Raw genomic sequence first — 14,938 nt, 5'->3', positions numbered from 1 at the left:
GGTTAGTAAGATGTGGCATCAGTTTTACGTTACAGGCAGAATTTAGGAGACACAATGTTGTATGGAGCTATATTACGTATTAGGTGATTTTTAAAATTGTGTATATAAACTATCACAGTACTGGCACACTGAGGATCTCTTTAAAATGTGCCATTTTAGGTATGATTAGTTGTATTAAAATGACAGTGTCGTCCTAACCGCCGTCTGCTTCACGTCTGCTGTGCAACGAGCTACCTTAATTTAAGTATTAACCGTATCTTTCTTACTTATCACTTCTTCTTCCGTGTGTTTTTGCTTTTAGGAAGCTTTAATTGCCAAGTGCTATTAATAGTGTTCCATAGATTTCGTGTTTGTTTTGAATACAGTCAGAGAGAGCCCCTTTAGTCAGCCATAGTGCCAGTAGTGCTAGAGTTTGTTTTCAATACAGTCAAGACAGGTAGTGCTATTTTCATTGTTTTCTACGAGAAGTGTCTAGCAACCACAGTTTAGTCAACTATCAGCCGCCTTTAGTGAATTAGCAGTCTAGTTAAAAGTTGATTAACTCTCTACAGTAAATTGATTTCTTAGGATGGATAGGATGTGTGACTGCTGTGTACAGATGCAGGAGGAGCTGGCCACTGTTCGTGAACAGCTGAACGTGTTGATGGCCGCGGTCAGCCGTCTTCAGGCTGCTGCCTCGGAATGTAGCGGCAGTGGGGAGTCTGGTGCGTCACATGGTACACCCCAGGTGTTACATGCTTCACCCACTGTCCCTGCTGTCGAGACATCTTCGCGGGTACCGGGCGCGGTTGTGCCACCCTCTCCCCAAGGGGAGTGGCGGGTTCAGCAGCGTTCGCGGCGCACGAGGCAGAGGGTAAATGTGGAGGCTGGCCGTGTGGCATCGCCCGCTTTGCCTGTGAGTGGACATGTGGCTGCTCCTTCAGCAAGGTCCGAGCAGGCACACGGGGGGAGGGGTTTATTAGTTATTGGGAGCTCCAATGTTAGGCGGGTGATGGAGCCCCTTAGGGAAATAGCGGAAAGGTCGGGGAATAAGGCCAGTGTTCACTCTGTCTGCTTGCCGGGGGGTCTCATCCAAGATGTGGAGGAGGCCTTACCGGCGGCGATAGAGAGCATTGGGTGCACCTGACTGCAAATTGTTGCTCATGTCGGCACCAATGACTCCTGCCATCTGGGTTCAGAGGTCATCCTCAGTTCGTACAGGCGGTTGGCGGAATTGGTGAAGGCGGAAAGCCTCGCTCGTGGGGTGGAATCAGAGCTAATTATTTGTAGTATCGTTCCCAGAACCGATCGCGGTCCTCTGGTTTGGAGCTGAGTGGAAGGCTTAAACCAGAGAGGCTCAGACGATTCTGCGGAGATCTGGGGTGCAAATTTCTCGACCTCCACTATCGGGTGGAGAAATGTAGGGTCCCCCTGAATAGGCAGGCGTGCACTACACGCCGGACGTGGCTACAAGGGTAGTGGAGTACGTGTGGAGTGCACATGGGGGTTTTTTAGTTAGAGAATTCCCTCCCTAGGCCCGACAAGACACCTCCTGAGACGCGGCAAGGTAGGAGTAGGCAAAATGCAACAGGGAATAACAATATTAATGTGCTAATAGTAAACTGCAGGAGCGTCTATAGAAAGGTCCCAGAACTGCTCTCATTAATAAACGGTTTCAACGCCCATATAGTACTAGGGACAGAAAGTTGGCTGAAACCAGACGTAAACAGTAATGAAATCCTAAACTCAGATTGGAATGTATACTGCAGAGACAGGCTGGACAGTGAAGGGGGAGGCGTGTTTATAGTGATAAGAAGTGCAATAGTATCGAAGGAAATTGACGGAGATCTGAAATGTGAAATGATTTGGGTGAAGGTCACGGTTGAAGCAGGCTCAGACATGGTAATTGGATGTCTCTATAGGCCCCCCTGGCTCAGCAGCTGTTGTGGCACAGCACCTGAAGGAAAATTTGGAAAATATTTCGAGTAGATTTCCCCCACCATGTTATAGTTCTGGGTGGAGATTTTAATTTGCCGGATATAGACTGGGAGACTGAAACGTTCATAACGGGTGGCAGGGACAAAGAATCCAGTGAAATTTTTTTAAGTGCTTTATCTGAAAACTACCTTGAGCAGTTAAACAGAGAACCGACTCGTGGCGATAACATATTAGACCTTCTGGTGACAAACAGACCCGAACTATTTGAAACAGTTAATGCAGAACAGGGAATCAGCGATCATAAAGCGGTTACAGCATCGATGAGTTCAGCCGTAAATGGAAATATTAAAAAAGGTAGGAAGATTTTTCTGTGTAGCAAAAGTGACAAAAAGCAGATTACAGAGTACCTGACGGCTCAACACAGAAGTTTTGTCTCAAGTACAGGTAGTGTTGAGGGTCAGTGGACAAAGTTCAAAACCATCGTAAAATATGCGTTAGATGAGTATGTGCCGAGCAAGATCATAAGAGATGGAAAAGAGCCACCGTGGTACAACAACTGAGTTAGAAAACTGCTGCGGAAGCAAAGGGAACTTCACAGCAAACATAAACATAGCCAAAGCCTTGCGGACAAACAAAAATTACGTGAAGCGAAATGTAGTGCGAGGAGGGCTATGTGAGAGGCGTTCAATGAATTTGAAAGTAAAGTTCTATGTACTGACTTGGCAGAAAATCCTAAGAAATTTTGGTCTTATGTCAAAGCGGTAGGTGGATCAAAACAAAATGTTCAGACACTCTGTGACCAAAATGGTACTGAAACAGAGGATGATAGACTAAAGGCCGAAATACTAAATGTCTTTTTCCAAAGCTGTTTCACAGAGGAAGACTGCACTGTAGTTCCTTCTCTAGATTGTCGCACAGATGACAAAATGGTAGATATCGAAATAGACGACAGAGGGATAGAGAAACAATTAAAATCGCTCAAAAGAGGAAAGGCCGCTGGACCTGATGGGATACCAGTTCGATTTTACACAGAGTACGCGAAGGAACTTGCCCCCCCTTCATGCAGCAGTGTACCGTAGGTCTCTAGAAGAGCATAGCGTTCCAAAGGATTGGAAAAGGGCACAGGTCACCCCCGTTTTCAAGAAGGGACGTTGAACAGATGTGCAAAACTAAAGACCTATATCTCTATCGTCGATCAGTTGTAGAATTTTGGAACCCGTATTATGTTCGAGTATAATGACTTTTCTGGAGACTAGAAATCTACTCTGTAGGAATCAGCATGGGTTTCGAAAAAGACGGTCGTGCGAAACCCAGCTCGCGCTATTCGTCCACGAGACTCAGAGGGCCATAGACACGGGTTCACAAGTAGATGCCGTGTTTCTTGACTTCCGCAAGGCGGTCGATACAGTTCCCCACAGTCGTTTAATGAACAAAGTAAGAGCATACGGAGTATCAGACCAATTGTGTGATTGGATTGAGGAGTTCCTAGATAACAGAACGCAGCATGTCATTCTCAATGGAGAGAAGTAAGAGTGATTTCAGGTGTGCCGCAGGGGAGTGTCATAGGACCATTGCTATTCACAATATACATAATTGACCTGGTGGATGACATCGGAAGTTCACTGAGGCTTTTTGCAGATGATGCTGTGGTGTATCGAGAGATTACAACAATGGAAAATGGTACTGAAATGCAGGAGGATCTGTAGCGAATTGACGCGTGGTGCAGGGAATGGCAATTGAATCTCAATGTAGACAAGTGTAACGTGCTGCGAATACATAGAAAGATAGATCCCTTATCATTTAGCTACAAAATAGCAGGTCAGCAACTGGAAGGAGTTAATTCCATAAATTATCTGGGAGTACACATTAGGAGTGATTTAAAATGGAATGATCATATAAAGTTGATCGTCGGTAAAGCAGATGCCACACTGAGATTCATTGGAAGAATCCTAAGGAAATGCAATCCGAAAACAAAGGAAGTAGGTTACAGTACGCTTGTTCGCCCACTGCTTGAATACTGCTCAGCCCTACCAGATAGGGTTGATAGAAGAGATAGAGAAAATCCAACAGAGAGCAGTGCGCTTCGTTACAGGATCATTTAGTAATTGCGAAAGCGTTACGGAGATGATAGATAAACTCCAGTGGAAGACTCTGCAGGAGAGAGGCTGAGTAGCTCGGTATGGGCTTTTGTTAAAGTTTCGAGAACATACCTTCACCAAAGAGTCAGGCAGTATATTGCTCCCTCGTACATATATCTCGCGAAGAGACCATGAGGATAAAATCAGAGAGATTAGAGCCCACACAGAAGCATACCGACAATCCTTCTTTCCACGAACAATACGAGACTGGAATAGAAGGGAGAACCGATAGAGGTACTCAGGGTACCCTCCGCCACACACCGTCAGGTGGCTTGCGGAGTATGGATGTAGATGTAGATGTACTTAGTAACAAAATAATCTGTCTTGAAGGCAAAAAGAGATGCTGTTTTATTAATGGTGCCTGGTTTTGATCTATACAGATCATCTTCAGGGCATAAAGCATAACACACAGGAGCAGTTGACAACTGTGGCTTCCAGCATATAGTTCAGTTCCACTTAGCAGTTTTGCAGATCACTGAAGGAGTTGCCTCATGGCCGGAAGATCATCTGTATATACTGAAACCCATCATTAGCAATAAAACATCTCTTTTTGTGATCAAGACTGATTATTTTGTTACTGTTGAATTTAGATCACAGATTCTTTTATGCTCGTTATAAAATTATCGGGAAACTACATACTGCTAATTAAAGCCTTTCTGCATTTGATGTTGTTAATGTTATAACTTGTGTGCTATGAAAGTATACCATTTCAGTGACATGGCACAATGGTGACCCACAAAAGTGTGTTGGTTTTGGTAGAGTTTGTCTTAGTTAAATATCAACTAATAAGATTTGTACATTCAATCCGTGTACAGTGTCTGTCATATAACTAAAGTACAGGTGCCATTTTGAAGTTGTAGCATAGTTGATCATGTTGTGAAATCTGAAGGGAAATGTGGCATATTTGTGTCTAGCTACATCGTATTATTTTCACCTTTCATTATTTAAAAGATTTTGGTTCTTATTAATTTAATAGAAGATTGCCTGCACTAGTTGATGTTATTTATTATAAATAATGTATTTACTGCAATTATTGTTGAATAGGCCGACAACAGGAATGTTTCCCCAGTGGCCAGAAATCTTAACATGACTACCAGTCTGTTTCGGAAAGTTAACACAAGCATCACAGGAAGGTTTGCTAATTATGCAACACTGCGTAAAATATATATACCTATCTCTTGGCTTTATGAAGAGCCTCATATTTGTAACTTGCCAGTAAATATCTTTTTCAATGACAGTGAGCAGCTTCAAAAAATGTCCTCCTCTATTTGACTGAAATTACAAAACGAATCCTGATCTTGAGACCCGTGAGATGAAATATGTTACTTCTGAGTGGTGACAGTGAGTAAAGCTTTGAAAATATTGATATTATGCATGTGCTAACTGATGGCACACACTATACCTTAAATATATTCAATTTAGAACTGAAAATGAGATGATAATTCAATTGAGATAACAAGTAACTTATACTAGTATGTATCTCATATAATTGTACAGCATTATGTGATGTTCCTCAACCAGCAATTTGCTATCCAAGCCAACAGTGAGTTCAAAATCTATTTCGCTACTGCTATTCTTTGACAGTCACTGAAAAAATTAATGCAGCTATTTTATGCATGTCCATTTTCGGAAGAAAATAGTGTGATTTGCATGCCAGATGCAGTTGAGAACTGCCACTGGAGAGCACTGCAATTGCAAATCACGTTGAGGAACATTTTCTGTTAGATGTAGTGTGTATTTCAGAGCGTCCAGCAACCATGGCAGACGCCACATCTTGTGTACTTAATGGTGAGAAACAATTCCCTTGTGTATTGTATCGAGGCTTAACACCTGCAGTGTCAGCAAGCAATACCCAAGATCACGTAAGAAACAGATCGACCGTCCTTACGGCGGAACAGGCAACCGTAAAAATAGTTTTCCCGTCGGTCAACAGGTGTCGCAGGTAACGCTACAATGCTAACTGACCTGTCCATGTCGCGGAATTGGCAACACTGTATCTTCGATGACGTGAATGACGCTGATTTGCGTTCGGCTAGAGTGCTGTGCGCGAAATGCATTCGTCACGCTGCTGACTGTAACTCATGATCGGCTGTGGTTTTTCCCGAGTTTTCAATCTAAGAATGTAGATTAGCTCCTGTAATTCTACAAACCAAGTTTATTTCTCACAATCACATGCAAAATGAAATAAATGAAAAGTAACACACAAACATTTCTTGCGAGTTACTGTTTAAATGCAGACTGTATTGCAGTCGCATAGGTTTTACACTTGCCTTCCATGCCTTCTATTTGCTCTTTGTTATACAGATCTTCTGATACGGATTATGGTGGTGAAAAAGATCTCCATGTGCAGGTTAACACTATAAAGTTTTCAAAATCCGCACTCGGTTATGATGCGAATTAAGGCTGGACGTATTTCAGTGACAGTCACTTCAAATTTCAATTCTTTTACTTTGCATGTAACTTATTGTAAATGGTATAAGAGTGGCACAAAACGATGAATTTTTGATTGTTGTTGAAAGGGGGCTGCAAACGCGGTAATATACAAGTGAAAGCGTGTTTTTCGAGCATATTTTGGCAGTGTCAGCTTTGAAGAACCACACACGGCAAACCATAATTATGTTAAAAATTTACTTTGTACAGTTTAAAGATAACCCGCAAATATTCGCAACAGACGTATGCTTTTATCTGCAACACAGTTATTACTGGGTATATCCGCACTCGCGCAGACCTGTTACTATAAGTAGTGTTGTTTTTGAGTGAAAGCTGTGTGAGGATTATTAGCACACAGGTGAAAAAAAAATTAAAATAGGCAGCGCCTATAGTTTGCATGTTATGCTCGTTCTCTTCTATTCTCCTCCCTTCATTCCAGTATAAACGCTTGTTCACAAGTATAAACAAATGGCAGTGAACATCGGCGAATTATCTATGAATACTCGTTTGCAGCAGTGTAAACGAGGTTTTACACTCGTTCACTTCGATCGCTGTAGTATATACCAGGATTTAGAGGGACCGATGACCTAGCAGTTAGATGATGGCTATTATTCATTTATTTCACTGTTGCGATTTTAGCTCTAGAGCCATTTTCAAGTACCAAGGGAAAGGTCTTGTAAGGTAATGCTTCTTAAATTGTTTACCAAATGTTGTCACACTATGCTTTGCATTTTGTTATCCATATCTTATATTGGTTTCAGTTTTCACATTGCACACAAAAATGCCTCTACAGCCCAAATTACGATAGTGAAGTGAATAAACAGTTTTAAAAAGTCCAAATCGCAGCAAAGATTTCATTTAAAAATTGTATGATATGATTCTTAGACAGGAAGGGCTGCCACGTTATATCAGAATATAAGATCAACAAAATTTAGATAGGCTTGAATGCTTAGGGCTCTTTATTAATTCTTACACTTAACTAATTTATTGATTTACTTGAATTTAAAATCCACTCCCATAACCTTTCTTTATCTTTGACGGGAAATCTGAACATATTTAGTTCAGGATTTGTCTGTCTACTCCTTCTACAGTCAATATACACTCCTGGAAATTGAAATAAGAACACCGTGAATTCATTGTCCCAGGAAGGGGAAACTTTATTGACACATTCCTGGGGTCAGATACATCACATGATCACACTGACAGAACCACAGGCACATAGACACAGGCAACAGAGCATGCACAATGTCGGCACTAGTACAGTGTATATCCACCTTTCGCAGCAATGCAGGCTGCTATTCTCCCATGGAGACGATCGTAGAGATGCTGGATGTAGTCCTGTGGAACGGCTTGCCATGCCATTTCCACCTGGCGCCTCAGTTGGACCAGTGTTCGTGCTGGATGTGCAGACCGCGTGAGACGACGCTTCATCCAGTCCCAAACATGCTCAATGGGGGACAGATCCGGAGATCTTGCTGGCCAGGGTAGTTGACTTACACCTTCTAGAGCACGTTGGGTGGCACGGGATACATGCGGACGTGCATTGTCCTGTTGGAACAGCAAGTTCCCTTGCCGGTCTAGGAATGGTAGAACGATGGGTTCGATGATGGTTTGGATGAACCGTACACTATTCAGTGTCCCCTCGACGATCACCAGTGGTGTACGGCCAGTGTAGGAGATCGCTCCCCATACCATGATGCCGGGTGTTGGCCCTGTGTGCCTCGGTCGTATGCAGTCCTGATTGTGGCGCTCACCTGCACGGCGCCAAACACGCATACGACCATCATTGGCACCAAGGCAGAAGCGACTCTCATCGCTGAAGACGACATGTCTCCATTCGTCCCTCCATTCACGCCTGTCGCGACACCACTGGAGGCGGGCTGCACGATGTTGGGGCGTGAGTGGAAGACGGCCTAACGGTGTGCGGGACCGTAGCCCAGCTTCATGGAGACGGTTGCGAATGGTCCTCGCCGATACCCCAGGAGCAACAGTGTCCCTAATTTGCTGGGAAGTGGCGGTGCGGTCCCCTACGGCACTGCGTAGGATCCTACGGTCTTGGCGTGCATCCGTGCGTCGCTGCGGTCCGGTCCCTGGTCGACGGGCACGTGCACCTTCCGCCGACCACTGGCGACAACATCGATGTACTGTGGAGACCTCACGCCCCACGTGTTGAGCAATTCGGCAGTACGTCCACCCGGCCTCCCGCATGCCCACTATACGCCCTCGCTCAAAGTCCGTCAACTGCACATGCGGTTCACGTCCACGCTGTCGCGGCATGCTACCAGTGTTAAAGACTGCGATGGAGCTCCGTATGCCACGGCAAACTGGCTGACACTGACGGCGGCGGTGCACAAATGCTGCGCAGCTAGCGCCATTCGACGGCCAACACCGCGGTTCCTGGTGTGTCCGCTGTGCCGTGCGTGTGATCATTGCTTGTACAGCCCTCTCGCAGTGTCCGGAGCAAGTATGGTGGGTCTGACACACCGGTGTCAATGTGTTCTTTTTTCCATTTCCAGGAGTGTACTTGCAGGCCCCCAGCATGACGACTCGATCCACTACCACCGGTATGTCAGAAACAGCTGTACTTCACAGATGCCAAATGGTGGAAAGCTGCATGCATTCGGACGATGTTGCCACATATTTCACAGAACGGAGTGCCATCTAGTGGTTGGTGCCACAAGTAAGGGTGTGACGCTGTTGCCGCCTGGCCGTTCCCTGACAAGGGTTGCCTGCTAGACCAAGCAATCGGGCAATCTGTTCTTACGTGATCTGGGGCAACACACATCAGTGCTTCAAAGATGCCTAACACACAGAGGGCAATTTTCTAGAAGAAAGATGGCCATGCTGTGACAGTCCCCCAGGAGGCAACCCAAGGGCTGCCAGAGCCTGTGTTGCATGGATTTATTCTCTTCCACAAGATATTTGATTGAAAATAGCGTCGGTTGTATCCTAGTACCGAGTGTTACTTAGTGCAGCATTCGGACCAGATAAGACCAGTTCGCACCGAATGAGTTTCCTAGGCCAGGCACTGATTCCGCAAGTATCCCACCAGTCAGAGGAGAGTGGAGAGTCAAACACGATGTCATTGCCATTCACATCTGAATTTGTGACCCTGAGAGATACCAGCTATGGATTTAACAGGAGGAGGACTGGCATTAGTGAACTATCTAGACTGCAACTGGTCAGTTTGACTGTTGATGATTATCTTTCTTTATTTCAGTTTTACTTGTTAAATTAATTCAGTGTTCTCTTTAAATATCACTAGTGTATTATGTATACCATACCAATGCCTTATACTTAAATTTTTCCGTAGACACTATATTTAATTAAATGAAAAACGATTGAAGTAAAGAATACACCACAAACATAAGTACAATATTCATTGAAACTAAACTTAGGTACTAGCGTTACAAATACAAATAAAAATGTAATAATAACAGAATGTTTTTATCTATAAGACTTGTTCTCAGTCAAAGCTCCACACAGGCCATAAATATACATTTATTAAGAAATAGAAAGAAAAATGGACATAAATTGCCATGGCAATTATGAAAAGATAATATTGTTTTCCTCTGTGTGTGACGTGTTTTCAGTTGAAGCTACCATCTTTATCAAAACACTTTGGACATACTTACTGAACACTTCCAGCACATGAACGACATATGAATTTCTTGCAACGCACACACAGAGTTTTAGTTTTGTTTGACCTTGTAATCCTCCTCTTTAGCAGGCCTCCTGTACTAGTACATTACATATCTCAATGGTCACAATGAAAGTGTGAACAGGACCTTCCCTCTGCTAATCTGAAGAGAAATATTTGCCAGGTAACCTTTTCTCCTGTGTCTCTTTGTAAAGGATCCAGGTGTTGATTCCAGTAAGATCTAGCATGTTGAAAAAAATGGCCCTAGGCAAGCATGCATCTGCGTGTGCATTGTGTCGTACAGGTGCCGGATGTCAGTTTGTGAGATGGAGTTCCATGCCTGTTGCACTTGGTTGGTCAATACAGGTATGTTCAATGTTGTTTGTGGATGACACTACAGTTGTCATCCAGTTATGCCCCATATACGCCTAATTGGAGACGGATCTGGTGATCAAGCAGGCCACAGCAACATGTCAACACTGTACAGCATGCTGGGTGACAATAGCAATATGTGGGGGAGTGTTATACAGTTGGAAACACCCTCTGGAATGCTGTTCATGAATGACAACTCAGCACCTCGAATCACCAGATTGACTTGCATATTTGCGGTCAGGATACAGGAGATAACCATGGGAGTGCTCCTGCTGTCATATGAAATAACGTCCCAGAACCTAGCTCCAGGTGTAGGTCCAGTGTTTCTTGCATGCAGACAGGGTGGTTGCAGGCCTCAACTGGCCTCCTCCTAACCAACACACGGCCATCACTAGCACTGAGGCAGAACCAGCTGTCACCAGGAAACACAACAGACCTCCACCCTGCCCTCCAATGAGCTCTCGTTTGACACATATGGTGGTAGTTTGGGGTCTGTGGAATGCATGCTCCACGGCTTCTGGCTTGGAGCTGTCCTTGAAGTATCCAGTTTGTAACAGTTTGTTGTGTCACTGTTGTGCCAGCTGCTGCTCAGATTGCTGCTACAGATGCTGTATGATGCAGCTGAGCCATATGCCAAACATGAGTGTCATATTTAAAGCAAACCTGATTTGCATCGTCATAGTGGCATTACTAGCCCCATTCTTAGGCAAATGGCACAAAATTCAAATAGACATCCACTTTCAGATGTAGAGATACACCTACCTACTTTCATTAATGTCCAACAACTCCTTCTTGGCATTGTGATTTTTATTTGTCAGTGTGTGTACCTATTAATGTGGCCAGTTTGATGATGGTCTTCCCTACATAAAAAGACAAGCACTGAACACATCACTTGGTAAACAACATTAACCATTTCACATATTGCTCTGATTTTAATATTGTACAAAATACTTGTCGTGATACTACAGAAAATGACAGTGATCAGGTCCATGATGAAAGTTTTTCATCATGGGGTAGAAACCTTGGAGTAATTATTTTGGCCTGTGAATGTTGTGCAGTCTGGCAATGAGTCAGTGAAGATTGGAAGGTTGCTGGAAAGTGGACAGAGGGTGGTGTGAGGAGGACATGAGAGAGAAGTAATCTAATTTCAGGGGAACTGATTTTGATTTATATGCCAGCTATTTTGGTTGGAGTGTTGGAGGTTGCCAGGGAGATTTGTTTGTTTGCAAGATCAGTGGGGTAGTAGCAGGACAGGTAAAACTGGGAGAGATTATTAATACAGGTTTTGAGGGAGTTTGTGTTGGAGCAGACAGAATGTATCACAGACATCTACCGTATTTACTCGAATACAAACCGCACTTGAATCTAAGCCGCACCTGAAAAATGAGACTTGAAATCAAGGGGAAAAAAATTTCCAGAATCTAAGCCGCACCTGAAATTTGAGACACGAAATTGAAGGGGAAAGAGAAGTTTTAGGGCGCACCTCCAAATCGAAACAAAGTTGGTCCATTGTAATATGAGACACAATTTAGGTCAAATGAATCATGATACAGCTACAGTAGTTTGGTTTGAGTTGTAAGCTTAGCAGTTAAGCTTTACCAGGTAGCCATTGCTATGCGTCAGGCGCTCCACCCGTAATTATACGGGTACCCTTCCTTTTTCACGTGCTTCGTCTGGTTTGAATTGATTGCTCATTTTTCTTTGATCTGATAAGCGCCGTTCTCTTTCTTATAGGTGTTTATGTCACTCTAAGCTGAAAATGCATTACTGTACTGTGTCATGGACTGTTTTGTCGCATTCTGATAATGAGTGTTTATGGCCTGTCGCCACTCGCGGCATGACTTGCTTTTCTGCACGCTACCGCCGCTTACAATTTTTTAAAAAAAAGAGAGGAATTGTCTCATTAACAAAACAATGGCAAGAGACTGCTATTTGTTGTTACTTACACTGCTGCTTTCTTTGATAATGATCAACAAGAACCAAATAATATACTGTGTATGCTAGAAGTTCTGAACGGGAGTTTAGCGAAAATTTTTCTCCATTTGAAAATCTTTGCAGACGCCTCTTTAGTACACATCATTCTGCACAGAAATTAGAGTCATCTTAGATTTAAAAATATAGTCAATTGCCGTGCTTCATTTCTGACTGTATCACTATTAGGCATAAGAATAATACGAACATAAACATCACATGATATGTATATTCTTCCGCGTTTGCTGTTGTCTCACTCTAGTTACGTAGTTTATTAGGCAGACAGGATTTAAATGAGATTGCAGCAAACACTAAACAGTGCATGACAAAATGTTTATATTCGTATTATTCTTATGGTGAAGAGAATACTGCATGTGATTCACAGTTCATAAAAGTTCCTATTAGCAACCATCTCTTCTCACAGGAAGGAAAAAATTCAGGACGTAGAGTTGGCCATATTGACAAACATCCCTAACAGTGTTGCCATTCGGATTTTCGTAGTACATTGAAATGCTGCTACATTTGAAGATGAACAATACGGAATTTGTATTTACTTCGTTGGATAATGTATGAAAATGCAGTAATCGAAACTCGGGGCGGAGAAAAAAAGCTCGTCTTCCACCTTTTTTTAAATTTATTTGCTGACACAGAGTTTTTGGCGCCAGTATTTATCTTTGTGCCTGCAAAGCATGTCTGTGTAGCGCTACATATATTCGATGGCAGAAGTTAGTTGTGGCGGCACCTACCAACATTTTTGAGAACTTCTGCTTACTTTGCACTCGATTCTAAGCCACAGGCGGTTTTTTGGATTGCAAAAAACCGGAAAAAAAGTGCGGCTTAGATTCGAGTAAATACGGTAGGCTGCAGTGATTTTATCATTGAATTATTCCTTTACAATCTTAATATTATGTTCTTTCAGTATCCTCATAAAGTCTTGTCTTTCCTCACAAAATTCCTGTTGCTCTTTGTGACACTTATGGTCAGGTACATAGAAGTGAATTATGTAGTATTTTTGAAATCAATACATCAGTAGGATTACTACTCTTTTTTTGATGTATGAGATGATGTTTATTTCTGTCCTGTAATGTTTACTGGTTTTCTTATCAGTGGGAGCACTTTAGTTACTAAATGTGTGCAATTGTACCATTGGTATTTTGTGTATGCACATCATATTATTTTGTGTAGTTTCTCATGTTACACCTTATGTTCTAGAGTTTGCAGAATGAGATAATATATATTACGCGGCCCATTGACAAGAAAAAGATTGTATTCTTTAATGATAAATCAGACACACTACCTGTAGACGAGGAATTTCAGAAGTTGTGGCGCTCTGTGGCTGTTGAGAGTATGGATGACCAAAAAATTGAGGAATATTTGGAGAAACAGGTAAGAATTAAGACAAATATATGAATGTACGAATTGACAAAAAATTTTGGAATGCAGAACAATTTCATTAAATTGTCGTAAGAATCCGGCATAATCCAGCATTCTATTGGATTACAAGCTAAATGAAAACAATGAACACTGTAAATCAAATAAAAAAACACAGATTTTGGTTCAGTACCTTAAACTATATTTCATCTGACTGGAAGGCTTACAGTCCATTGTAACTATGATGGATATTTTATAGCCAAGTACATTACGAGTGGATGGATTAGTTACAAAGGTAAGTCAATTATTATGCGCAATAAGTTATAAATTTTTATTGCAATCAAATAGGAAACTTACAACAACATCATTTTTCGACATAGTCTCCATGCGTTTCAGTGCACTTGGTCCATTGTCGTACAATCTTCCTGATGTCCTCATAAAAGAATGTTCTTGGTCGAGCTGCAAGCCAGGAATCCACCGCTTCTTTCACTGCTTCGTCCGAGGCAAATCGACAGCCCCTTAATGCCTGTTTGAGTGGACCAAACAAGTGATAGTCAGAAGGGGCAAGATAGGGACTATATGGAGGATGATCCAGTTCTTCAAATTTGAGTTTCTGGAGTGTTTCAGCACTGTGGGCAGCAGTGTGCGGACGGGCATTGTTGTGCAACAACACAACACCTTGTAACAGCAATCCTCGGCGTTTGCTTCGAATTGCAGGCTTTAGCCTGGCAGTAAGCATCTCACTGTAATGTACACTGTTTATTGTTTTGCCCTTTCCCCATAATGTTCCAGTAACGGATCTTGGGTGTCCCAAAAAACCATAAGCATCAGTTTTCCTGTGGATGTTTGGGTCTTGAAATTTTTTTTGCACGGCGAATTTTGATGTTTCCATTCCATATTCTGCCATTTACTCTCCGGCTCTTAATGATGGATCCATGTTTCGTCACCAGTAATGATCCTGTCTAAGAAGTTGCCCCCTTTGTTACCATAGCGATCCAAATGTTTTTTGCAGATGTCCAAGTGCGTTTGTTTATGCAACTGTGTAAGTAGTGTTGTGGATGATTTCGTAGGCAGAACCATGACTAATTTGTAGACCATG

The 14,938-nt window shown here is 42.7% G+C and overlaps 1 protein-coding gene across 1 annotated transcript in view; it reads left to right on the top strand.

Moving 5' to 3' along the window:
* The window catches only part of LOC124612480 (general transcription factor IIE subunit 2), a 70,560-nt gene that overhangs the window by 37,482 nt on the left and 18,140 nt on the right, over positions 1-14,938 (top strand). The window contains exon 5 of the mRNA XM_047140713.1: positions 13,681-13,854. Within this exon, the coding sequence (XP_046996669.1) occupies positions 13,681-13,854 (174 nt within the window). The remainder of the gene's footprint in view (positions 1-13,680; positions 13,855-14,938) is intronic.

The sequence above is a fragment of the Schistocerca americana genome, chromosome 4, assembly GCF_021461395.2.
Source record: "Schistocerca americana isolate TAMUIC-IGC-003095 chromosome 4, iqSchAmer2.1, whole genome shotgun sequence".
Taxonomy (NCBI): Eukaryota; Metazoa; Arthropoda; class Insecta; order Orthoptera; family Acrididae; genus Schistocerca; species Schistocerca americana.
The sequence above is the reverse complement of the archived record's forward strand: the minus strand, read 5'-3'. Positions and strand labels throughout refer to the sequence as shown.